At 44.6% G+C, this 26,386-nt stretch overlaps 2 protein-coding genes across 2 annotated transcripts in view; both read left to right on the plus strand.

Moving 5' to 3' along the window:
- The first annotated feature begins 290 nt into the window (after positions 1 to 290).
- On the plus strand, positions 291 to 1,967 carry SMIM26 (small integral membrane protein 26). The gene is made up of 2 exons (XM_082048182.1): positions 291 to 448; positions 1,566 to 1,967. Exons 1-2 carry the CDS (start codon positions 325 to 327, stop codon positions 1,748 to 1,750), a joined length of 309 nt encoding a protein of 102 aa, XP_081904308.1. The 5' UTR covers positions 291 to 324; the 3' UTR covers positions 1,751 to 1,967.
- Positions 1,968 to 3,292: 1,325 nt separating this feature from the next.
- The window catches only part of DTD1 (D-aminoacyl-tRNA deacylase 1), a 30,590-nt gene continuing 7,496 nt past the window's right edge, over positions 3,293 to 26,386 (plus strand). The window contains exons 1-4 of the mRNA XM_082048075.1: positions 3,293 to 3,419; positions 5,910 to 6,000; positions 9,792 to 10,027; positions 18,847 to 18,944. Coding sequence (XP_081904201.1) covers positions 3,377 to 3,419; positions 5,910 to 6,000; positions 9,792 to 10,027; positions 18,847 to 18,944 — 468 coding nt within the window. The 5' untranslated portion in view covers positions 3,293 to 3,376. The remainder of the gene's footprint in view (positions 3,420 to 5,909; positions 6,001 to 9,791; positions 10,028 to 18,846; positions 18,945 to 26,386) is intronic.

A 26,386-nucleotide genomic window follows, 5' to 3' on the forward strand; every position in this document is an offset into this window, starting at 1 on the left:
GCCGGGGGCTCCCAGGGCCGGGCCGAACCGCCCCAGCCCCCTCCGCCGCCTCCGTGGCGGAGCTCCCGCCCAAACTCAGTTCTCAGCTGCTGCCGTGCACCCGCTCTCCCCCTTCCCTGTCGGGACCTTCGCAGCGCGCCCAAGCACTGTGTCCTCCAGGAGCCCGGCTTCTCTGCCACCGCCACCGCCCACCCCCTGCCGCCATCTTCCCGCGGCTCCCGCCCCGCTCCCAGGACGCATGCGCGCAGCTGCTCTCTTCCCCGCCCCTCCCCGTCCCATTGGCGGCGGGGTTCGGCCAATGAACGCGGGCGTTGCTGGGGGACGATGCGGGCGGCGGTGTGGAACACACGGGCGGCGCTGCTGTACTCGCTGGGCGGCTGGACCATGCTGGGGGCCATGATCCACTACAGCCGCACCAGCGGCGACATCGTGGGCGGCGGTCAGCCCGGTAGGGGCTAACGCGGCTCCGAGTTCGGGGACACCGCTTGGGATCACCTCGGCGGGGCATGGTGGCGGCGGCGGGTCTGTGCTGGGGCTGTGGGCGGGCCTGGCCGAGAGGGCGGGGCTTGGCTGAGGGAAATTGGCTGATGGCGAGGCTTGTTCAGAGGCGGGGCTTGTCTGGGGGCGGGGCTTGGACACCTACCAGGGCCCGGGGGGCGGGCGCTGCTGGCGGTCGGTCACTGTCGGCGTCGGTCACTGTCGGCCTCGGTTCGACCGTCCTCTTGGCCGAGGAAGGCAGCGGTGCGACGGTTCCGCACAGGACGGGCGAGCAGTCAGGGCCCGAGGCGAGCTCCTGCTGGCTTGGCGTGACCCCGGTGCCTCCCGGCATCCCGAGGAGGTTCCCCGTGAAAGAAGACAAGTCCCGTGTTGATGGGAAAAGCATCTGCTTTATCTCTGGTGACAGGAACGAGGCCTAGACACTTTCCAACTTGTTGCTTTTATTTGCACTGTGGGAATGGTTCAAAGCTGCAGCAGGTGCATGGACATTAGGAAGTGTTTCTTTCCCGGCGGGGTGGTCAAGCAACAGGCTTCCTAGAGAGATGATCAGTGCCCCAAACTTTGCAGTATGTAGGAGGCATTTGGACAATGCTCTTAATAACATGCTTTAACTTTTGGACAGCCCTGAAGCGGCCAGGCAGTTCGACTAGATGGTTGTTGTAAGTCCCTTCCAACTGAAATATTCTCTTCCATTCCATTGGCTCTGCATTCCTCTTGCTCTTCTTCAGCAGCCTGCTGTTTACTAAGTGTAGTAATGTGGAGCTAGCTGTAAGGTGGATAGCTTGGAAGACAGCTGTTACTACTGCTACTGTGCTACTGATACTAATCCAGTACTAGTGCAGCAGGCTAATTTACTGTAATAAATAACTTTTTTTTTTTTTTTGTCTAAACAGTCACCGAACTGTTACCATTTGTCAGAATTTGAGAAAAAACAAAACAAAAGAAGACATATGTGGCTGCTGTTTTGCCATGATGAAGGGATGAAACCTTTTTATTGCTATGTTCTTTTTTTTCCTCCCCCTTTACCCCTTTTATTTATTTATCCCCTTCTCTCTTTTATTCCTTAGAGAATGAAAGTGATCCTCAGGCACAACAAGGACCCCATCGGGAAGTATTTGTTACAGACACAGCTTTTGGACTCCGAGTGACAACAACAGTAACATACAGGGAAGTTCAACCTCCTATTACTCGGCTGCTCAGGCGTGTGAAATCATTCTTTGATCCTAATGATGTCCCTCCTTCTGAAAATTGAGTAGACCGGAAGCTCAGGACTTTGTGCTGGAGCTGGCTTGTCTGAGAAAGTCATCCTGGTGCCTGGCACCAGACTGCTGGTGGAAAACTTCTGCATTGCTGAAGTGACAGCTCCATCTCTGACAGCTTCACAGAACTTGCAGACCTTATCATCTGCTCGGATCACTGCTATTCTTTGCACATGTATTCAAATTATTAAACGCGAGCTGGGTTGTGAGATGTTAGTGAGTCTGTGTGCTGCCCTGGTATCTTGTGTCTGGTAGTCTGACTAAAGTGGACTTTTTGTGAAGTTGATTTCCCAGCTGGTGTGCAGGATGTATCTGTGTGATCCAGGACATATCCAGGTGACCCAGGATGTATCTGGAATGGCTCCTCAGCTGATCAGCTCTGAAATGGATACTTTAAGGATGATTAGTGAACAGGAAGGAATGTAGTTTAATCTTTCGGGTGCGAGAGTTGTTAATTGTCCTTCAAATAAAAGCTTACAAGAGGTGAATTACAAGTGCAGAAATGCTACTGTAAGATGAAAACTTACTAAGTTTTCTGCTTCAGGCCCTCCAGCAGGCACTTGTTTCTACAGGGGTTCCCCTGATCCTTTTATGTGCAGGTACTACCCTCCAGCTGCTGTGGCTGTAACTAACTTCCATTCTGCAGGGCTTTCCCTAGTCCTTATGCACATCACCTCCTTTCACAGTAGGCAGCTTCTGGCCACTGTTGTCTATAGGTGTTTCTCCCAGCTTCTCTTACTGCTGACTCTCATTGATATAGGGTCTCCCTGCAGTCACCACTTCCAGAAGGCCACTTCTAGCCCCTGCCTTCTGCAGGGAGCTTCCCCCTATAGACATAGCCCTCTTTAGAGGAAGTTGTCCCAAGACCCTGTACAAGCAAACTTTCCTTTCTGTAGGGGCTTCCCCCTGCTGACAACTCCCTGATTCTATAGGTGCTGCCTGCTGTCTGCATAGCCTTCTCTAGGACACTCTCCCCTGCCACACCACCACTGATCTCTGTAGCATCTCCACACTGCCTGCAGACACAACCTTGCTGCATAGAAAGCTGTCTTCAGCTCCTCTGCCTGCATGTCATCTTCTGTAAGAGCTTTTCCACGAAGACCCTCAGCCCATACTCCTACAGACCCACCTTTCTATATGTGCTCCTCTGGTCCCTATAGCCACCACCTCCTTTTCCAGAAGGCTCCTCCCATCCACTAATTTTCCATGGGCACATCTCTGTGCCCCTGTAGTCATTCCTATAGAAGACGCTGCTTCGGTTACCTGCATTTGCTCTTTTCTGTAGGTGTACCCTATAGGGACCAACTCCCTTTAGAGGAAGGGACCCTCTCTGCACGCATAACATTTGTAGGCACCTCGCCTGCCTGTACTCACACCTCTCTTTTCTACAGCCGCTTCCTGTAGGGGAAGCCCCGGCGGGCACCGCTTCTGCCCGTTGTACCACACACACCCCGCGGGCCAACCCCGGCTCTGACCGGGAGGCTGCGGCCGAACCTCCGAGCCGCCAGGGGGCTCTGTGAGCAGCGCGCCCCGGCAGGAGCAGCCGCCGTTGCCAAGCGCCGCCGCCTTCCCCTCACACCGGCACCGGCGCCGGGCCTGCGCTGCGCGGCCGCGCCACCATGAAGGCCATCGTTCAGCGGGTGGCCCAGGCCAGTGTCACAGGTCAGTGTGTCGCCACCGGGGCCAGGGGAAGTGGGATGGCGGGGGCGGGCGGAGCGCGGCTTCTCCCGCCCCTGCCTTCCATCTTTTCCCGGCCGGGCCTTTCCTCCCCGCCTCGGCCTCCAGCGGCCCGTCAGTGCCGTCCCCCCGCGGTGTCTGCGTGTGTGGACAGCACTGTCCCACTTTCCCCCACGGCTGACGTGCGTGGGCAGTCGGGCTGCCCCCACGCTCGGGGAAGCGTCTGGTCTCGCAGCTGTGCGTGCTGGCCGGGCCGTCCGTCACGGCGTGCGGGGCTGTGCCGTGTCGGCAGTGCCATCCCAGCCGCGCTGTGTCGTGGTTTGCATGTGCTGCCGCTACCGTCACAGTCATTTGCATTGCTTGTTTGTGTCGGCAGTGCTATTGTGATCACCTTTGCCTATGGCTTGCATGTGTTGGGCACAATAAGAGTTGCCTCCTTGGATTGCTTCCATGTGTCAGCTGTCCCAGTTGCCAGGGACATAGTTTGCGTGTGTTGGCACTGTAACCAGAATTGTTTCCTTGCATTGCTGTCATGTGTTGGTAGTGCAGTTGCAGTCGCCTCCTTGCATTGCTTGCATGTGTTGGCACTACAGTCGCAGTCATCTCCTTGTATTTCTTGTGTGTGTCAGCAATGCTATCCCAGTACCTTTGCCCATGGTTTGCATGTGTTGTTTCTATAACAGGAGCTGCTTCCTTGCATGTCTTGCCTGCATTTGCACTATGGTCGCAGTGCATTGCTTGCTTTGGCAGAGGTGCCCAGTTACTGTTGTACATTGCTTGTGTGTGTCGGTGGAGCCATCCCAGCTGCCTCCTTGCGTGGCTCACACGTGCTGGCACAATGGTCACAGTTGCCTCTTTGCGTTGCTTGTGTGTGTCAGCAATGCTGTTGTGATCACTTTCTCCCATGACTTGAATATTCAGCACGGTAATCAGAGACACCTCCATGTGTTGCTTGTGTGTGTTGGCAGTGCCATTCCAGTCACCTTCTCCTATGGCTTGTGTGCATCGGCACTACAATTGCAGTCTCCACCTTGCACCACAAGCATATTGGCAGTGCAGCCTGACTCACCCTTTCATGTTGCTCATGCATGTGGGCAGTGCTGTGCCCGTTACCACCATGCAATGCTTGCACGTGATAGCCCTGGTGCTTGCCTAGCTGCTGCTAGAAATGATGTATCTGATGGTATGTCCCAGCTATTGCACTGGTTGGACCTTCTGTGTTCAAGATGCTTGAAATCTGCAAGAAGTTGGCATGTGAGGCAGTAAGTGTGCCTGCTCTGGGGCCCAGGGGTGAGGTGGTGTGCAGCAGGATAGCCTGTGCCTTAAATAAATAACCTCTGCTTGCACATGGATGGTCAGTAAGCATTGGAAAAGTGTGGCTGTGATAAGGAGCCCAGCTTTTGTGCACAGTTGGTACTGCGGATACAATAGTGGTCAGACCCCATTAGCACTGGGATTGTGGCTGATTTAATGCCACAGTTCTGGGCAGAATTGAAACTGTTATTTCTGGCTGTTGAAAGAGTTTGGCATGTTCCTCTGTGAGGGAGATAGTGCCGTGCTTAGTGGGAGGATAGATTTCTGAGCTGGAGGGCTCATACCCAGATTGGATGGAAAGGAGGATGTTTTGAGAGGAGTTTTCCTCCCCTGGTTTGCTTCTGCCCATTTGAAATAGTCCAGATCTGACCACTGGTGCACAGACACAAGCCTTCAGCTTTCGCTCACAGCCTGCTTTCCTTCCCTTTTACAGAACTTTTGAGGTTTTTTTTTCTCCCAGTTACATAAGCCTGGATATAGTTTTAACAGCTGCATAGCTGGCACTTATCTCAGTTTTAAGACCTCATTTAAATCTTACCACAGTCATCACAACCTCAACCATGTTAAGATAATTTAATTAAATTGGGATAATTTCGAACATTTCTTAGGAAAACACAGTGGATCTGTGATGGTTTGTGTTTTATTTAAATGTCATTAAAAAGATTGTGTTCCCAAGTAGGAAGGTAGAATTTGCAGGTTGTTCAATGTTGCGTTTGAAAAAATCCATGAGGACTATATCCAATAGAAATCAACCTTTTCACAACTAATGCAAAATATGTAGGGAGTGGTGGAGTAGAGAAATTTAATACACTTATTGATGTATCAACCAGGTGGATAATTTTTACAAGGACTGGAGAGAGTTCTGCCAAGTCTCTCTTTAGCACCGCCAATCCAATTGTAAGTAAAGAATCTTTATACATTGTTTTTAAATGCTGGAGTTAAGCATCTTGAGCTAGTCCCCCACAAATAAGTCGCGATGTTGGGAAGACTTTTGAAAGAGGGCTTCTACATGATCTTTTCTCTCTTAAGACAGAGAAGAAGAGTTTAGAATGATGTTTTCTCTGGTGGTTGTACAGTTGCCAGCTGAAGTCAGTACTTACTTATGTCATAAAACAAGACAGTGTGTTTAGCCTTACTTTTCTTTTTCCCTCCCTTCCCCAGTGGGCGGTGAACAAATAAGTTCAATAGGACGAGGCCTCTGTGTGCTGCTGGGCATTTCTTTGGAAGATACACAAAGAGAGCTGGAGCACATGTAAGTCAAAGATTTCCTTTTGCCCTGTAATCTTTTATTTGTGCATTTCTGGCACTGAATCAGTGATACCTGTGCAGTAGCCAAACAAATAGGTTGTTCCTGTTGGGAAACACAAGTTTGCGTGTTAGTTTCTCTTCAGATTTTACCTCGAATACAGGTTTCTTAGTTAGAGTTTTCTTTTTACATTCCATTGGGAAAAATCTGTTTCCATTCCCTGTCTATGTGGTTTTTTATCAGGAACAGACTCAAAACCAAAGAATCAACATGTTGGGTTTTTCTGATCTCCCTTTTTTAAATGTGTGTCCTTTTGAATCTATGAATTTACCCTGAAGAGCTCCATCCTTCAAGGATGGGATGTATGAGAACCTCAGACTCCCATTTAGCTTGCACATGAGAAGTTTTGTTCTTCCAAAAGGCTGGATGGTCTTGTGAGTTACTTTTCTGTGAAGGTGAATCAGTTTTGGCAGCTTGGAGGGTTAGTTTTGGCCATCTGTTCCACAATCATGAAATATTGTCATTCAACTGGCAAACACATGAAATAGAGAGTTCTCCAGGGTTGTTGTCTGTCTCATGTGGATTGTTTGTTGTTCTAGGATTGACCTCAGTTCTTATGAAGGCATTAAAGAAATGGGTAGTAGAGCTAACTGATGTTAAGAAGAGCAAAGGCTCAAGCAGCAAAGAGAGGAGAATGTGAGCGAGGGTGAAAACAACATTTAGCAGATACGGATGAGAAAGTAGAGAGTGGGACTGGATAAAGAACTGGCTGGAGGGCCGGGCCCAAAGAGTTGCGGTGAACAGAGCCAAATCCAGTTGGCAGTTGGTCAGGAGTGGTGTTCCCCAGGGCTCACTATTTGGGCCAGTTCTGTTTAATCAATGATCTGGATGAGGGGATTGAGTGCACCTTTAGTAAGTTTGCAGATGGCATCAAATTGAGTGGCAGTGTTGATCTGCTGGAGGGTAGGAAGGCTCTGGACTGGCTGGATTGTTGGGCTGAAGCCCATTGTATGAGGTTCAACAAGGCCAAGTGCCAAGTCCTGCACTTGGGTCACAACAACCCCAGGCAACGCTACAGGCTTGGGGAAGAGTGGCTGGAAAGCTGCCTGGAGGAAAAGGATCTAGGGGTGTGGATTGACAGCTGGCTGAACATGAGCCAGCAGTGTGCCCAGGTGGCCAAAAAGGCCAACAGCATCCTGGCTTGTATCAGGAATAGTGTGGCTAGCAGGACTAGGGAAGTGGTCGTCCCCTTGTACGCTGGTGAGGCCCCACCTTGAATGCTGTGTTCAGTTTTGGGCCCCTCATTACAGGAAAGACATTGAGGTGCTGGAGAGAGTTCAGAGAAGGGCAACGAAGCTCTTGAGGGGTCTGGAGCACAAGTCTGATGAGGAGCAGCTGAGGGAACTGGGGCTGTTTGGCCTGAAGAAAAGGAGGCTGAGGGGAGACCTTATAGCTGTCTACAGCTACCTGAAAGGAGGTTGTAGCATGGAGGGTGTTGGTCTCTTCTCCCAAGTAGCAAGTGGTAGGATGGGAGGAAATGGCCTCAGTTTGCACCAGGGGAGGTTCAGACTGGATACTAGGAAAAATTAATTCACAGAAAGGGTTGTCAGGCGTTGGAACAGGCTGCCCAGGGAAGTGATTGAGCCACCATCCCTAGAGGTGTTCAGAAGGCATTTAGATGAGGTTCTTAGGGACATGGTTTAGTGCCAGACTTCAGTTATGGTTGGACTCAATGATCTTGAAGTTCTCTTCCAACCAAAATGCTTCTATGATTCTATGAACATGTGAAACTTGTAGAGGACTGCAGCAAATCTGAAAGTGTTTTTATCATGACATGCTCCATTGGCTTGCTCTACTGTTAGCCTTCTCAGTGTGTAACGTTTGCTCTATTGTCATTTCTCATTCCTGCCTTGGTGAATGTGAAAGATATTTCAGAATATTACAAGTAGGTGATCTATAGCAACTGTGCTTGCAACACCAAGTTATTGGAATGACTGACAGTGGAAAGGCAGGAAGCCAGCATCTGAAAAAAAAGGAATGAAAGAAATCAGCTTAACCAGCTCTTCTGCTGTAAATGAAGCAACAAACATCCTTATTGTTAAATCATAGCAGTGGCAGTGATTTAAGCCTATGTGCTGGATTCTTCCAGGCTTTTAACTGTTCACATCATTCAGGAGACTATTCTGTTTGTCTTTGACATGCACAAATTGGCAGAGATGGTTTTTGTGAGTCTGCCTCAGGGGGGTTGGACTAGATGACCCTTTAAGGTCCCTTCCAACCCAAACTATTCTTTGATTCTCTTCTATGACCATTAAAAAAAAGTCTCAGCTTTATTTTATACTAAGTGCCTCACCTCTAGTGCAGTGTAAAATGTCTGACTGATGGCTGCAATTGAAATGCTTTTTACTTGATATGCTCCGTTGTTCATAGATGCTGCAGATTTGTAGAAGCTAAAAGAAGAAACCAAAGACAGGAGAGTGGCACGCATGCAGTCTTGTTATCAATCAAAGTCCAGCCATAGACTACGTTGCAGGTCTGCCTGCTGCTTTTCAGAATCTATTTGTGAAAGTCTCCTTGTCTTCTCTGAGTATTCAAACCAGTCAGTTCTGCCCCCCAGATCCAAACATCCACCTTAATACAAACACAAACATGTCCCAGTCACTGCTTCGCTGCCACCTGGAGTTCTGGACTGTTCCTTGTCTTCCTCCTGTCACCTGTGCCCAGCAGGTTTAGGAGTGATTCTGCCCCTCTACTCCGCTCTGGTGAGTCCCCAGCTGGAGTCCTGCATCTAGCTCTGGAGCCCTCAGTACAGGAAAGACATGGACCTGTTGGAGAGGGACCAGAGAAGGGGCACGAAAATGATCAGAGGGTTGTTTAGCGTGGAGAAGAGAAGGCTCCAGGGGCACCTTATTGTGGCCTTTCAGTACTTAAAAGGAGCTTATAAGAAAAATGGGGACAGGCTTTTTAGCAGGGCCTGTTGCGACAGGACAAGGGGTAATGGTTTCAAACAAAAAGAGGGGAGATTTACATTAGATATAAGGGAGAAATTTTTTACAATGAGGGTGGTAAAACACTGGCACACGTTGCCCAGAGAGGTGGTAGATGCCCCATTCCTGGAAACATTCAAGGCCAGGGTGGATGGGCCTCTGAGCAACCTGATCTAGTTGCAGATGTCCCTGCTTTTTGCAGGGGTTTGGAGTAGATGACCTTTGAAGGTCCCTTCCAACCCAAACCACTCTACGATTCTATGATCCATATGAAAAAGTGCTGTCCTCATCTGGCCTGTGGGACCTGGTTCAGGAGGAGTCCTAGGAGGTCACAAAGCTGAAGGAATATATGTGAATCATGTTTGGAAACAACCATGATCATCTCATCGCCTTTCATACTGAGTGTGATTTCCCAGTGTGGTGGGGAGATTACATTTCTCAAAGCTATTCACAAGTTAAATAATGTTGTGACATATAAAATCAGATAGTTAATAGTAAGTTTCTTACTTCCTATGCCATCTTTATGTCACCCTGTAACTTGCAGTTATTCTGTCCTGATCTTATGCTCTGTAAAATGATCACGTTAATGAATGGTCTGACTGTTATGTGTGCTTTCTTGGTTATGGCTCTGCCTAGTGTGCTGAGATTCCCATGGTTTAGGAAGGAAGGGACAAGGGCATCTCTTGTTATGTGGAGACAGAATGAATATGCACCTGCCTTCGCTTTTATCTTATCCTGTGTGGTAGGCATTAACTTGTACCTGTTGATCCTACATGGCACAATTCAGGAATTATCTTTTTCTCCTCCTAGGGTTCGAAAGATCTTGAACTTGCGAGTATTTGAAGACGAAAGTGGGAAGCACTGGTCCAAAAGCGTGATGGATAAACAGTATGAAGTATTGTGTGTGAGCCAATTTACTCTGCAGTGCATTCTGAAAGGAAACAAGCCCGACTACCACATGGCAATGCCCACAGAGCAGGCGGAATGTTTTTATAACAACTTCCTAGAGCAGCTAAGGAAAGCCTACAAACCAGAGCTTATTAAAGGTAAGGGCAAAAGGTTGGTAAGGTCCTTGATGTAACCAGTGGGCTTTGTTTATATGTGCTCTTGCCTGATGGTTACTTTTTTATTCTGTGATTTTCTGTCTGTGTTGCAAAGGAGTCTTTACATGGCAGTAGATGAGGGGATATTATGGTATATTCACTAGCAGTCTGGCAGGTGATGACTCCAGTCTTCCTCTAGCCAAGCTGTTTCCTGGCGTTCCTCTGGAATAGTTTGACATGTAGATGCTCTCGTATTGTTATTTGTTGTACAACATGAGCAATGACTCTGACAACGTAACCCAGCGAGCCTGCAGCCATGAGAACAAGCTCTGGGGTCAGGCTCCCTCAAAGGCTGGATGCTTTGTGCTGTGTAGCCACATTAATTAGATTAGGAACATTTTTTCTGAGGCATATGTGGTTAGTCAGGCTCGGAGGCGTTGCCAGTGTGTGGTGGACAGTGTAGCTCCATCTGTCACTTTAGTTTTACATTCTGTTAGATGGTAATGATGACAGTGGGAGGTGTAATGTACTACTTGAGAACAGTGTTTGATTTAGACTATCTTTTCTGAACTCTATGCCGTGTACACAACTGTTTTCTCTTTACCAAAAAATGCTTGGCTTCCCTTTGCGTTTGTGCTCTGTCCACCTTAATCTCTTCTGTTCGCTTCTCTCTTTTCTTTCTGGCCATTTTCGTATTTAAACCTGAATTTTTCTTACACTTGCCCAGCAGACAAATGTGTAGGAGACTATTTTTTTAATAGGGGCTATTAATAGGTAATAGTCAACCTTACCTTCCTTATGAGGAAAAAAAGGAGAAGAAGACAGAGAACTGATATCTATGGAAAGACTTAGAGGTTAATTTCCATACAGACTGTAGATGAAGCTAATTAATTATACCAGGGCTTTCCAAGGAGGTACAGTGAAATGCACACATAAAATGTCCATCTTGTGTCAGCTTTCCAGTAGCTTGATATGTTCTTCCAGTCGACATTTGTTGATGATAAGGAATGCGTTTCTGATATCCCTTCCCTGCATCCCTTTCAGTCTGTAACATAGCTAACTTCTAATGAATTCAGAGTATGTGCTTTTCGAATCTTTATCTTTGTTATGACTAAGTTAGGACCCATTCCTGTGCTTCTGAAATTGGTAACAGAACTCCTGGGAAATCAATGGGAATAAGATTTGCTCTGATAAGATTTGAGTTGAATCTTTATGTCCTGGTAAACTAAAAGCAAGTATGGACTGACTTCTTTCATTTAAATGAGGTGTGGAAACATTGATATATCTCTGTATATCTACATCTTTATGCTTAGGCTTTGGAAAATGCTCTGTTTCTGAAATACTTTCAAACAGTTTATATTTTGACAGCAACTTTTTGAACTTCTCTTTTCAGTGAATAATAGTTACACATGTGAAATGAATAGCCACTCTTGTTATCTGCCCATATTTGAGCACTTGTTTGCCAATGCTTCTGGCAAAACAGCTTTCACTTCTGCATTTTTTTTTCATGCTGAAAACATAGATTTAGAAACCCAAGAGTGACTGCCTGTGCTATTGTGTCAGATAACACATGCATTTGAAACTAACTGACAGCACTGGAGCCACCTGTTCATTTCTAATTTTGCTTTATTTTTAGACTGTGCCAGTCTATGTTGTGCTGCATCTAAATCTATTAGACTCTTATGATCAAAGTTTCTGTTGTGCTAGTTGCTTTGCCAGTGTTATTTTTGTTTGTTTGCTTGTCTTATCTATTTATTTTTGTGCATACAAAGTTTCTGAAGCTCGGCAGTAGATAGTAGACCAAGTCTACCTGGATAGTAGACCAAGTCCTGTGGTTTCATCAGTAAAGTTTACAGTTTCCCTGAGCTGAGGTGTATTAGAGCACAGAGCCTTTACATGCAGGGAGGCTATATGTGAGCAGGACTGCTTGAGTGTAAGAATAAGTTTGGGAAATTGTAATACCTGGGCTGTGATTTAGTGTGGCATGCAAGCATATTGCATTCTGCCCTTACTTTGATGGTGCCAGAGCACTGGAACAGGCTGCCCAGAGGGGTTGTGGAGTCTTCTTCTCTGGAGACATTCAAAACCCACCTGGACACATTCCTGTGCAATCTGCTCTGTGTGAACCTGCTTTAGCAGGTGGGTTGGACTAGATGATCTCCAGAGGTCCCTTCCAACCCCAGCCATTCTGTGATTCTGTGAAAAAGTCCTAAGGAAATGAGAACCTGACCTGCAGGAGGCTGTCCTACATGTTACTGTGTTACAAAGGGTGATGGGAGGGCACTGGGAAGGAGCACTGGTGAATCAGCTTCTGGACTGTTAAAATAGGCTTAGTGTATCAGCATGAGGCTCTACTTTCTACCTTCAAAGTCTGTACTCATATTGGGAGATGAAATTTTGATTCTCTGGATTGCTGTAGGTGCCCTTCCCTTTGATCGAACAAATTGCTTAATGTGTTTTAGAGGAATAATTTAATAATTTAAAGTGAAATTTGTGTGGCCAAGTCAAGGACAGATCGATAAATGTCTTGCCATATTGCCAAAGAGCCTTTTTTTTTCTAGTCCCTATGTTTTGTCAGTACATTAATTCAGCTGTTGGAAATTGAGCTACTACGTGTGCCACTGTTGTAGGTGCTGGGCAGGCACTTCCTCCATCTGGTATCTGGTCTATCTGAAGCTTGCCAGCTTGGAGCTCAGAATGGTAAGTGTTCCCCAAATTGAAATGCAAACTATTCTTTCACACCCAGAGCAGGGGGACGTTTGGCAAAACAAAGTCTTGGAGAAGGCTCAGAGCTGTGGCTCCTAGATTAACGCAGATGTCTTAAGACTGCAGGTGGACACCCATATCTAGGAAAGAGAAGGCTGTATCACAAGTCCTTGCTTGTCTTGCTTTCTTGTTAAATCAGTTCTTAAACACCTCACTCCATTCTGAGGAGCAGAGCTGGTGAATGCAGGCCTGTGTACTCTGTTGTGGAAGCTAATATCCAAAACCTAGGCCTACCAAGGCTTCTCCTTGTGTGTCAGGGCCTTCACTCTCTTACTTGAATGTGCATTTAGTCTTCTGAAGCAGTAAGGATTAGCAGGACAGAGAATGTGAAATATCTCATTCCCTTAATATCTTAGTAAATATGAGAGGACAGCTCCACAAGGCAGAGTTTAATTCAGATTAAAGTTTGGTGCAAGTTAAAAGCAGAATTATTCCCTCTGATTAAGTGCCTTTGTGAGTGTTGTCACTTTGGAATAAGTACTCTTATGTGGAGCAAGAGTATCGGCATGGGACTAATTAGGAATAACTTTCCAAGTAGATAAGCTTAGAAATAACTTATGAATAAAACCAGTGTGAAGTTTCTAGGTCATGAAGTTTGAGATATGTCCAAAAAATATTCTGAAAGTAAGTTGTATCTCATTTTCAAGTCTTTACATCTTAGATGTGGCTTGTCTTTCTCACCTCAGATCAAGATCTTCTTTGCCTCTGAGGAAGGTATGTATGGCAGATTCTAAAGGGAAAAGGAATTTGAAGACATAGGTGTCCAGCAGAATAAACTTCTCACTTTAATTATACTTGTAGGATCCTATTTTGTTGCAGAGGATATTGCAAGGAGGTGACTTGATCAGTCAAGAAGTCTTAAAGTGGGGAAAGGTACTTACTACATTGATGAGCATTGTGATATAAAAAGCAGGAAAAAAAAGAAGAGTATTTAAGGGTAAGTTACTGGTGTCTCCCATGGACAGTACAAGTTGGTGGGGTAACAAGCAACATCCAGGGAGGGTGGATTCTTTCTCCTCCTTTCCTTCTGACTGAAAAATGAAAATCAACCCAGACAGACTCTTGGGACAGAGAGATGGAAGAGATGATGACTTCAGTTTCTTTGCAGTCCTGTGCAGAAGAGGGATTTGTCTGCATCAGGGTTTGAGAAGTTGCACTCAAGGGCAGGATAATCAACTCCTTTGCAGCCTGTCTGCTGCAGAGGTGATGTATTCCACCAGTGTGATCTTAGGTGAATGCAAAATGCGGTGGTACCACAGATGTCAGTCTGTTTTAGGGGAGTCAGGCTTGTCTCTCAGGTTACCTCTGCAGGATGCCATAACACACAAATGAAAAGTGTCTTCTCTGGCACGTTATATGAATTGCCATATACTGAAACTGTGGTAGATGCTGGGGCAGGGGAAGGAGAGCAGGAACATGTTTTTAAGGCAGGCAACCAACACTGGGGGAAATTCTGCTGAGGAGGCATCTCTTTCTAAGGAGGGTTTAGGCATTGATTTAAGAAGAAATTGTGAAACTAGGTTTTAGCTGTCCCAATGGACCACTGGAACCCTTTGGTTTGTTGTACAAGGGAGTGGCCAGTACGAAAATCCAGATGCATCCCATGAGGAAAGCACATACTGTGCAGGGACCATGGTCCATGAAACTACATGGCAGATCAGTTTGTTATAAGGGAAGGTGACAGCTGCTTCTGCAAATAACATCACCTTTGCAATATGTTTGGAAGCCTCAAGATGAGAGTGTGTGGTGGTCCGGACCAATAAAGGGATTTTAGAATCTGTGAAGAAATTCTCCCTCAGTTGGCGTTTTAAATCCTTTGAGACAATGAAGTTGCTGAGACAGAAACCCACACTGCCTTTCATATTGTGGTGGTTGCAAGGCATTGAGACCCTTTCTGTCTTTGAGAAGAAGGTCTGGAAGATAGAGCCTATGGAGGAGGGCATTAACAGACATACCTGTTTTAAGTACTATTTCCATTAGTTCTAAATCTTAAACTTTTTGATCTGTGATACACCTTGACCTTGGGTCAAAAGGCTGGAAATTTAAGTATGAGAAGAATGGGAGGGAGTGGTTATAGAAAGATGTCCCTTGACAATATTTCTGGTGCCAAAATAAGATAGAAACTGCTTGTGACATTGGAATGCTTTGAGTGTTCTGGTAAAAGTAGGGGCTTATTTGACTAGTTTATCAGCCTTTGAAAAAAGGAGTCTGTGAAGTTTATTTTTTTTAAGGTCCAGAAAAGGTACTCATTTTCTGGGAGTAAAGTACAGCAGAGGGATTACACAATGTGTAGAGATCTGTTTGAAAAGCTGTGCTCCCACTGATCAAAATGGTATTTTTAATTTATTATTTTGTTAAAGAAAGATGCATTAGTTTTGACTGGTTTATGTGATCAGTGTATAGGTACATCTCTTCCCATATACACTGTAAATATAACAATGATTTGCTTGATCTTCCTAAAGAAGCAATGTAAACACTTTCTAAGCATGTTAGTAGATCCTTCCCTCATGGTCTGCATGAAGGTATAGAGTCTTGGTTTTTTGTGCTTCTCATATGCAGAAGCTGTCTGTTTCTGTAGAGGAAACAATTCTGTGAGATTCTTGTGCTGTAGTTGGTATTTGTTCTCTAAGAGACTCTTACATGTTATGGTAGATAAGACTTCAGAGGTGCAGATACAGCTAAAAAACCCAAGTATTCTTCAAGCTTTTATTTCTCAACTGAGAGGCATATTTGAAAATGTGTATCTGCATGATTCACCAGCGAGACCATAAACTATGGGTTTAGGGGGAAGCTACCTGGGTTTTCTCTGCAGGTTCTCATCTATCATGGGTGGCAAAGGTTTTGAAAACTGTGCTGGAAAATTAGAATCACTAGCTTTTTGATTGCTCTGACATATTTTCTCAGTTGAACCCTTTACATGTTCCAAGGTCCTGCAAATTTATAAAATGAGAACAGGTATTTTTGATTTTTTTTTTACTTTGTAATACTTCTGTCTCTTAAATGTTCTGTTATTTTCTGTAGTTATTTAGTAACTCTCTTCTTTTTTTCTTCTGCACTGTTAGCTAGCATTCAGAACACACTGATCCTTTCCTGAAATACTGACAGCTTCATGGTATTTCTGTTTACCCAAGTTACCGAGTGAAGTCACCTGCACCTTTGAAAAGCAGTAGCTGTTGATGTGGCAGTAAGTTGTGATGTGCCATTCTTTGATGCCACTGCAGCCTCAGTTGTCCCCTCGCTCCAGGGGACTGCCAGTTAAGCCAACATGAGCCAACTTTTCTATCTGTTGTACATTTATCTCCCTAAAAATCATTATTAAATATATCTGAACTAACTTGCCTTGTTGATGAACTGTAGTCATCCTCTCTGGGCAAGGGGCTAAATCATCATGAGCTGCAGCACATGCCGTTCTGCACTTGTAGAACGTGTTCAAAGAAGTAAGCCATGAGTGAGAATGACTTTGCCCTGGGATTCAGGAGCTTTATTTCCCCCTTACCATGCAGTGAACGTCAGGAACTCACCCACAGATGTCAGAGAGTTTCACTTCAGAGAATGGGAAACAGCCAAAAGTTGGGTCAGCTATTGGCTCATGTTCAACTTGGTGTCGACCAGAACCCCCAGATCCCTCTCCACAGAGCTGCTTTCCAGCATCTCATCCCCCAGTCTGTATGTACAGCCAGGGTCGCTGTGTCCCAGGTGCAAAATTCGGCACTTGCCCTTGTTAAACTTCATGAGGTCGGTGATGGCCCAGTTCTCTAATTTGTCCAGATCCCTGTGCAGGGCCTCTCTGCCCTTGAAAGTGTCAACAATTCCTCCCAGTTTTGTGTCATCAGCGAACTTGCTTAGTATTCAAGTCCTGTGTCCAAGTCATTTATGAAGACTCTGAAGAGTACTGACCATAAGATGGATCCTTGCAGAACCCCGCTAGTGACTGGTCACCAGCCCGACATAACCCCATTTACTAGAACCCTTTAAGCCCGTCCTGTCCTCCAATTGCTCACCCACTGCATTGTGTGTTTACCCAGCTGTGTGCTGGACATCTTGTCCAGGAGGATATTGTGAGAGACAGTATCAAAGGCTTTACCAAAATCCAAAAAGATCACATCGACAGGCTTCCTTTGGTCAACTAGGTGGGTAACCTTCTTATAAAAATTAATTAAATTGGTCAGTCAAGACTTCCCTCTCGTTAGCCTGTGCTTGCTGGACCAATGACTGCATTGTCATTCAGATGTTTTTTCATAACTCCCAGAATAATCTTTTCCTTGATTTTTCCAGGCACAGAAGTGAGGCTGACAGGCCTGTAGTTGCCAGGGTCATCCCTGTTGCCCTTCTTGTAGATTGGGACAACGTTTGCCAGCTTCCAGTCTTCCAGGACCTCTCCATATTCCCAAGAGCATTGAAAAATCACAGAGCGAGGTCTTGCTATGGCTTCAGCCAGCTCTTTAAGCACCCTTGGATGAATCTCATCAGTCTCCATTGACTTGCAGGGATCTAGCTGGAGTAGCAAATCCCATACAAGTTCTGGATTGATTGGAAGTTTATTGTTTTGCGCAGCCATGGTTCTCTAACACAGGGCTACGGGGGACTCTGAGTCCATCATCGGCGTTGAATACTGAGGCGGAGTAAGCATTAAATGTCTTGGTTTTGTCTGTGTTGTGGTATGGCCCATGCGTGCTGGCCAGATATGCCTTTTCTTTTTCCTTTTTCTTTTAAGCAAATACCAGACTTCTGTCTGATTCATGTGTGCCAGGGGGAGATTGAAAACTCTTCCAGAGCTTGTTGTCCCCAATAACACGTTCTTGAAAAATCAATACAGTTTGGTTTGACCTGTCTTTGGTCAGGAACATTACATGTTGCCATGGAAAGCTGCTGTGTAGCTCTACAATGTCTTATGCAAATATTCCTAGTGGGTGATTACTCCACTGCAGTTTGAGTTTACTACTTTCAGCGTGTTCTTGCTCACTGCCGAAGGTGGTACCGGAAGAGTTGTTGGTTGTGTTGCTGGAGAGGCTCCAGACCTGCCTTCCCAGTAAGTGATGCTGTTCCAGTCTTTTGGTACCTGCTTTCTGCTTGCTGCAGCACACATTTTTTAATTCCATGCATTTGTATTGATGTAGTAGTATCTGTTCATTTTGCTGTCCCTGACAGGAGGGTCTCAAAAGGCTACTCATGCGTGCACGGCAGGAGCAGAGAATATGTAGAAGCAAGCAGTCAAGTAGGCTCAGCTGGGGGTGGGGTGAGTTTGAGGAGTAGAAAACTGGATGAGAAAAAACGAAGCCAGGAAACTTGCACAAAGAAAAATGAGACGTGAGGAGAAAACAGCATACAAAGATACGGCTTTTCTAGACTATACAGGGTAAAAATCTTAGGAGTCTCTTGTGGTGCAAACTTCTCAAATGCTTACAAAAAATGTGGTTTGTGCCACAATGTGTGTGCTAATAAACGCTATTGATGAAAAATGGGTAGACACTTCTGGTTTCAGAAGTGCATTCCCATGAAGTAGGCAGGGTTGAGGGAGTAGACACTGTCTTTTTTGCCAAACTCTGCCAAAGAATGGCCTGGGTTGCCATTCTACAGGAATGTAGAAATTACTGTAGCAGATTGTACACCTGTATCCCCTGCTCTAGACTATTCAGTATCAACTGCTTCAGAATAGACTTGGAATCTTTTTATCTTTTGCCCAAATATAAGATTTATTGAAAAGATCGACTAGTTAGCTGGACCGGATCCCTAGACTCAGTTGTTACATCCTTTAAAATTTCATCTCCTTGCCTGTGAGAACTATCCTGCCCATCCTAAACTGTGAGCACCTTAATTATCTGTAGACTTGTTTTGTGGACATCACTGTACTTGCTGCATATTTATTGTCTCTGAATGTCAGACCACAAAGCTGAGTGCATATAGACTGTTTTTTCCTTTGTAGTTTTCTGCAATTTGTTAGTTGGCTATCCTTCTATGCATTTATTTTTCCCTTTTTAGTAGCACTTTTGGGAAAGATTGCAGTATCTGTTATTCTTTCAAGAGCCCTCAGAACTTCTTGTCTCTTCCCTCTTCAGATGGCAAGTTTGGTGCCTACATGCAGGTACACATCCAGAACGATGGTCCTGTAACAATAGAACTGGAGTCCCCGGCTGCCGCAGTTGACCCTAAACAGGTAAGTGAGCCAGAGTGCCTGTCTGGGAAGGGCGAATCTATAAGCTGTGCCCCCTTGCGAATTTGTATCATTCCTGTTATGAAGCAATCTAGCTTTCCGTAGGCATGAGGTCCTTGCGCTTCCTGTGCAGCCTCGGAGAAATTAAATAATTGCATTGTTCTCTTCAGTTCCCTGGCCTGTTGATAGCTGCCTGCTGTCCTGGTAAAGGTCATGTGTGTATAATGCAAACCAACTTTTTACAGTGTATTCTTCCTCATAATTAAAGTTGCTGTTTAATCGTGACTCATTAACTATATTTTTAATGTGTCTGGATCTGCCCTGCCCTCCTTCCCCCTTGCTTTAGTGAAGTTTCGTGACATTTAGGGGCTTTTTCATGAGGGTAGTTCAATAGAAGGATTAGCTGGAGAGCTGCGTCTTTCTCAGAAACAAGCGAACAGCAAATTTAAGTCCTGAATTTAAGTCTGGAGCGGTGAGGAGAGTTAGCTCTGCTCAGGAACGTCACAGGCTATGCTGAAAGCTAAATGCGGTGATAAGGTTTTCTCATTCTCTAAACACAACAGTGACCAACTTTTACAGCCTGAAAGAGAAGGGGGGGGATTGTTATTACCAACTGTGCTTCAGCAAGGCCACAACAACTCTATTTGTATAACACTTCACTTAACCTTGTTAAAATTATTATTCCGGATTATAAGAAGGGCATAAGGGAAGAACCAGAAAACTACAAACCTGTTAATCTAACCTCAGTACCTGGAAAAATTTTGGAGAAGATTATATTGTGTGCTACTGAAAGGCATTTAAAGGACAATGCAGTCATTAAGCACAGTCAACATGGGTTCACAAGGGGAAAATCCTGTCTAACTGATCTGATATCCTTCTACAATAAGGTCACCTGCGTAGATAATGAAGGGGATGTGGTAGATGTAGTTTTTCTGGATTTTAGTAAGGCTTTTGATATTATCCTTCACAGCATCCTTCTGTACAAGTTGTCCAACTGTGAGATGAGCAGGTACGGAACTGGCTGTAGGGCAGAGCTCAAAGGGTTGTGGTGAATGAGGCTACATCTGGCTGGTGACTGGTCACCACTGATGTTCCTCAGGGCTCAGTTCTAGGGCCAGTTTTGTTTAATACATTTATCTGTGATCTGGATGCAGGAGGTGAATGCACCATTAGTAAGTTTGCTGATGATACTGAACTGGGAGGTGTTGCTGATTCTCTTGAGGGACAAGCTGCCTTGCAGAAGGATCTGGATAGATTGGAGCACTGAGCAATCATCAATGGCATAAATTTTAACAAGAACAAATGCCGGATTTTGCACCTGAACTAACAGTGGGGACAGGTATAAATTGGAAGAGGAGTGGCTGGAGAGCAGCCCAGCAGAAAGGGATCTGGGCGTGCCGGCCAGCAGCAGCTCAGTACAAGTCAGTGCTGTGTGCCCTGGCACCCAGGAGGGCAAATCACACTCGGGGGTGCATCAGACACAGCATGAACAGCTGGTAAAAACAGGTGATTGTCCCACTGTACTCAGCATTGGTGTGGCCTCACCTTGAGTACTGTGTGCAGTTCTGGGCCCCACAATTTAAAAAGGATGTGGAGGTCCTTGAATACATCCGGAGGAGGGCAGCAAAGCTGGAAAGAATGTCCCGTGAGGAGTGGCTTGAGGACTTTGGGCTTGTCTAGTTTGGGGAAAAGGAGGCCAAGGAGTGACCTCATTGCTCTGTATAGCTTCCTAAGGGAGAGGATGTGGAGGGGGAGGTGCAGAACTCCTTGATATCCAGTGATAGGATGCATGGGAATGTTTCAGAGCTGCGCCAGGGGATGTTTAGACTGGACATTAGGAAGCATTTCTTTACCAAGAAGGTGGTCAAATACTGGAACAGGCTTGGTTGGTGCCCCAAGCCTGTCAGTATTTAGGAGGCATTTGGACAATGTCCCTAACAAAGTGCTTTAACTTTTGGTCAGCCCTGAATTAGTCAGGCAGGTGGACTAGATGATCATTGTAGGTCCCTTCCAACTGAATGGTTCTAGCCTAGTCTGTTCAGTTTTTCTAGCTGGAGTTTCTCCCATGTACTGTGATCCTACCAAATTACCTGACCAGTTGACCAGCAAGATAAAATCATTTCACTGATGGGGTCTGTCCTTGAGTCACCATCTGACCATCACTTTTCTGAATTAAAAATCAGACATTTGGGTTTTTCATACGTGGCTGGCCCGCTTACAGGTTCTGTGATGACTGCAGTGCATCTGGTGGCTGTATTTGATGGGAATTCTGCATATCTCAAAATACCATAATAAAAGTGTTTGGAGCCTAATGGGAAGAGAGCATGAGGAAGCCAAAGGAAGCATCTCATGTTGCCTTAGATATCTAAGGTATCTTGGTTTGGAGTCGGTTTTGTTTTACCTCCAAATTTTGTTCTGAATACTTTTGTGATGTTTTAGCCCCTGAAAGAACTACATCTGCTCCTGGTCTTTCTTTTTGTACCTGCACAGCTTTAGCACGAAGAGTTCTCAGCCCCAAACAGGAATGATTATCAGCAGCAATTCTGTCTTTGGAGTGAGAACTGCTTGTAGATGTAAGCACTCACATTCCCACTTGGAATAACTGAGCTGCTGCCCGATTTGCCTGGGAAATAGTCTGCAGAAAGCTGCACGGCAACAGAGTGCTTTGATGTCCTCTTTCAACTGTTCATCAATCCTCAAAAGAGTTATAGCCCACTATTTTCAGGTACCATGTTTATGATATAGATCAGCCCACTGCTTTTACCACGCCAGCTCTTTGTGGAATAGGAAAGGACGTGTTCCCTCCGTGCCACCATGCCATCTCCATACACAAATTCTCCATCTCTGTCTCAGATGCAGGAGGCCACCTCCTTTGTATAGCAGCACGTATTGTAGTCTGCAGTTGAGGGCATTAGTGGCCAGATGGATAGCAGCATTATGTCTTGCTGCCTGTGACTATGAGATGGAGCCCCACAGTGTCTGGTCTCTGATGACCAGTCTTTTTTGCTTAAGCAGTCAGTGGGAGGCACTGGAGTAAGGGTAGGTGGATCACTGGAGGATGGCACAGTGCAGTTTCTGACTGAAATGGAAAGCCACTGAGAGAGCTTTTACCCCTGCTGTCCTGTGTGGGGGTGTAAAATGTTTCTTCTAGGAGCAAAATGAAGGATGCAATTCCTTGCATGAGCTGCTCACTGGCCAAAAAGGTTATGTCCTCAAAGAGAAAAAAAGCTGCTATTAACACTTTGATTGTAAATTGAAAGTATACATGTGTGGAAAGTAAAAGGAAAAAGTCAGATGATCTGCTGTCTCCTTAACAGATTGTGTGGACTGCCCTTCTCTGTCACAACCTTTCCGTTGGTTTATTTTTGCAGTAAACCTCTGATAATCATTTTACCTCAGTGCTATCATTTGCTTAGTGGCATCAGGATTAAACTGCTAGATTTGTAATGCCCTATGGCAGTTTGAAGGATCAGTCTCTTCCTGAAGTGCAGCCTGCCCTTAACGTTGTTGTGGTTTATTTATTTTTTTTTTAGATTTGCAATTGTAGCAGCTTGGCACACCACTACTGAAATTTGAAACATACATCTGCAGATCTTATTGTAGTTTGAGGTTCCAGAAACATTAACACTGCCACTGATTTTTTGGCAGACTGCTAACAAAGTAATTCTCTTGTTGATGTCAGGGTAGGTGGATCACTGGAGGATGGCACGGTGCAGTTTCTGACTGTAATGGAAAGCCACTGAGAGAGCTTTTACCCCTGCTGTCCTGTGTGTGGGTGTAGAATAACCCAAGTGGAACCACCAGGGCTCCATCTTGTGGCTTTTTTAAGTATTTTGTCCTCAGAGTTCAAGGCTGCCTGCTTTTCTCGTCTGACAACATCTTCCTGCTGGCCACAACATGGGCCGAAGACTGGGAAGGATGCTTGTTTTCAAACTTTCTCTAGCACGTAATCTTTGTTTAATGTGAATGTCTGATTCTGCTTCAGTCTCACATGCTGATTGCCTTCTGTTCCTCCTTAAACCTCATTTCATCAGCAAAGATGGGGCTTCTTGTGAAGGATGTCTGTAGAACACTGTAATTTGTATTAAGGTGAGGATGCACCAAGGTGAGGATACATCTTGTTACTGAGTCTGTGGCTGGACCCCATGAAAAGGAGGACAGAGTCCTTGTATGGACTATCTGGGCAGGTACCGAACAGTCTGGATATGAGAATAAGAGTACGTTTACTTGCCTGCGCTCTGTGATATGTTGCCTGCATGCATTTAATGAGCCACCCCCTGAGTTCCAGCTCATTGCAAGTCCTGATGCAGGGGATACTTGTTTGTCACAGAAATGGATGAGCTCTTACAGTGGCATAAACGCTGATAACCAGCCGCCTGTGCTTTGGATGCACAAAGAATTTAATCTTTGCCACATTTCAAAGAACCCCATTTACTTGAAAACTGGCAGCTCCTTTAACTGTTACTGGATATCTTTTCTAGCTCATATTGGGACCTTAACACACACAGTCAGAGGAACTGCTGTTTCTGACACTCTTAAGCATCCTTAAGCATCCTGCTATTGTTTGACATGTGTGCCATCATCTCTCACCCATCATACAAGACATGTGATGAGGAAGAACCAATTTAAATTTGTCATTCATTTTCCTCTTCCCTGCCTGTTGCATTTTTTTGCTGTCATACAGTCTGTTGATTTTACTTGTAGCATGGGAACAAAGGCTCAGAGATGTTGTATTTTTTATCTTTTTGCTTTCTGCATTAGCAAGAAGAGATAAAGAAACCATCCTGCAGTGTTTAATGTCATGTTAACAGAAAGACATTAGGCAAATAATTGCGATAAATAGCTTTTTTTCTGGCATTGGATATGACAATGAAATACCTTTATTTTTTTGAGCGATTGTCTGCACTTGTAATTGGTAATCTGATCTTTAGAATTCCTTAGCCCTGTCATTAGTAAAAACACATTTGGATTAGTTAATCCAAATGTATTTTTATATTCCTTGTGCTAGAGAGGTATAAATAAATCACATAGCTAATTAAAAATTAATTTAAAAAGTCCTCTTCATACAAGAAATATATATTTGTTTATATTAAAAATGTGTGTGTATATATATATGTATATGCATAAAAGAGAATATCCCAGCTGTTTGTGAAACCCTAGTGAGCAGGGAAAGCTACTACAGTTTAGTTTGTTGTGAACTGTTCAGTTCTGTTGTGGTCCGACTTAATAGTAAGCAAATGATTTGAAAGTGTGAAGTAAATTAGAAGATTCTTACACCAGCAGTAGTCAGTGATTGCTGGGCCTTTTCTGAAGATTTGTGATTTTTTTTGCAATTTTGGACATGTGAATGAAATAATAGGAAAATAAAAAATAGCAACATTTAATTTAGCTCTTAAGGTGCCTTTTTGGTAAGCCTGATGTACAATAAATTTTGCTTGAAAGGCACAATGAAGCCAGGAATTAGAAGCTGGATAAGAAATGTGAAAACAAAAACATATAAAATGGAAGAAGGTCAATATACATGTGTGGTGATTCTGTTCTGAGTTCAATAATAGTGACTACATTTCCTACATAGTCTTTTAGAGTGAGGATAAATCAAGTATTTCTCTTTACTCTTGGCTATGATGCAGAAAACAAAAGTATTTTTTCTGATGTTCAGGTACAAATCACAAGGGTTGTGGTTTCCAGCCTTTAACTGGTGAAACCATTTTGAACTTACATGCATCCACTTAGATAATTGCAGAGGTCAGCACTTAGTATAGCAAATTTCTGTCCCGTCTTGGTGAAGTTTGTTGTGATCATTGCTGAGATTAGGTTAGCGATGCCCAGAATGTTTTGTATCCTGTTTTGGGGAAGGTTTGACAGGTGTACTTGGTATTTTTTCATAGGAATTTTTGGCTATTAATAGTAGAAGCAGACAGACAGAAATGCAGCAGAAAGAGGTTTTAGAGGGTGCCCAGGGAGACGGTATGGTGACAATCCAAAAAAAAAAGCCCCTTGAACTTTAAAGGCATTATCGATAATTATGGACTTCAGATTGGAAATATTCGATGCTTTTTTATTTCTTCTGCTAGGGAAAGTAGCTTAGCAGTTTCAGTGTTTAATGTATATATTCTAATTAGACACTGAATAGATCTCTGTGGGCCTGTTTGCTCCAATACTGTCTGGAAGGAAGTAAACTACGTTGTATTTTAAACCGTATTTTGGAACTGAACACAGTAGTGGGAGGGATAAGAAGGATGAAAGAATTACAGATCTTTGTTACTGAATCTGCCTGTACCAGTACTGTAAAGCATCACACACATGCTTGGTCAATATGAGGACTTGGAAATGTCAGTGTTTTGTATGAGAGGGGAACTTCTCAAGACTGACATTTAAGTAACTTGTATTTTTAAATGGCAGAAGGATCTTGATTATAGAAAGTCTTTTAAGTGAATTCCAGGTAAATATTCTATTATTTTTGCCTTAAGAAACTTCCCATACCTGTGTAGCCAAAAGTGATTTATCTGCTGAATGTGAAGAAACCCTAAATCTAGTATTTTAACTTTTCTATCACTTTTCAGTTAGAACATTTTAATAGAATGTAGCTGAAGGCATTTACAGTTCCACAAGTATGGCGTTGCTTCAGCTTGTATTTTCTTGGAATTGTGTGATCAGTAGCACAGTCCTGACACAGCTGGTGTCAAGTATCTTATGATATTCAACTAGAGAAAATCACTGTACAGTGAGGGCTCCCATCTGCAGTGAATGGATTTTTCCCATTGTCTTTGAAATTTTTTTTTTGTTGCCTAGTTTTTCTTCCCATGTGACATATGCAGTGTTATGAGAAATAAACTACGGTCCTCTCCTTTGCACTGTCAGCTGATGTTCTTTTTAGATGCCGTGTTGCCAGCTTTCATGTTTCTCCTCTTCCAGTTGCACTGTGTTTGAGCTTTGAAGAAACAAATCCAAAACCTATGAGTTCATTTTCTTTTACTGAACATTTTGGTGAGAAAAATGAACCAAATGGAGCTCAACGGGTGTCACTGATGATGAAGAGTGGTTGAGGAGGAGGAGTGGAGAAGCCATACAGCTGATAAACTGCTTGGCTGGGGAATTTTTTCAAGGCCCTGGACAGTGAGTTAGACCAGGCGAACTGATGAAGGGCTGGTAGCACTTTTCTTGCCTCAGGCTTTGGGCCCATATAGTGTAACTTCATTGTGTGCTGCTCATGTTTCTTCTAGGAGCAAAATGAAGGATGCAATTCCTTGCATGAACTGCTCACTGGCCAAAAAGGTTATGTCCTCAAAGAGACAAAAAGCTGCTATTAACACTTTGATTGTAAGTTGAAAGTATACATGTGTGGAAAGTAAAAGGAAAAAGTCAGATGATCTGCTGTCTCCTTAACAGATTGTGTGGACTGCCCTTCTCTGTCACAACCTTTCCGTTGGTTTATTTTTGCAGTA

The sequence above is a fragment of the Streptopelia decaocto genome (assembly GCF_964273445.1).
Source record: "Streptopelia decaocto genome assembly, chromosome: 3".
NCBI classification, from domain to species: domain Eukaryota; kingdom Metazoa; phylum Chordata; class Aves; order Columbiformes; family Columbidae; genus Streptopelia; species Streptopelia decaocto.

Excerpts from the sequence above, each read along its gene's own strand:
- SMIM26 (XM_082048182.1), top strand. The coding sequence starts at position 325 with ATGCGGGCGGCGGTGTGGAACACACGGGCGGCGCTGCTGTACTCGCTG. Across the intron at positions 449-1,565 it reads CGTGGGCGGCGGTCAGCCCG|AGAATGAAAGTGATCCTCAG; the intron begins GTAGGGGCTAAC and ends TTTATTCCTTAG.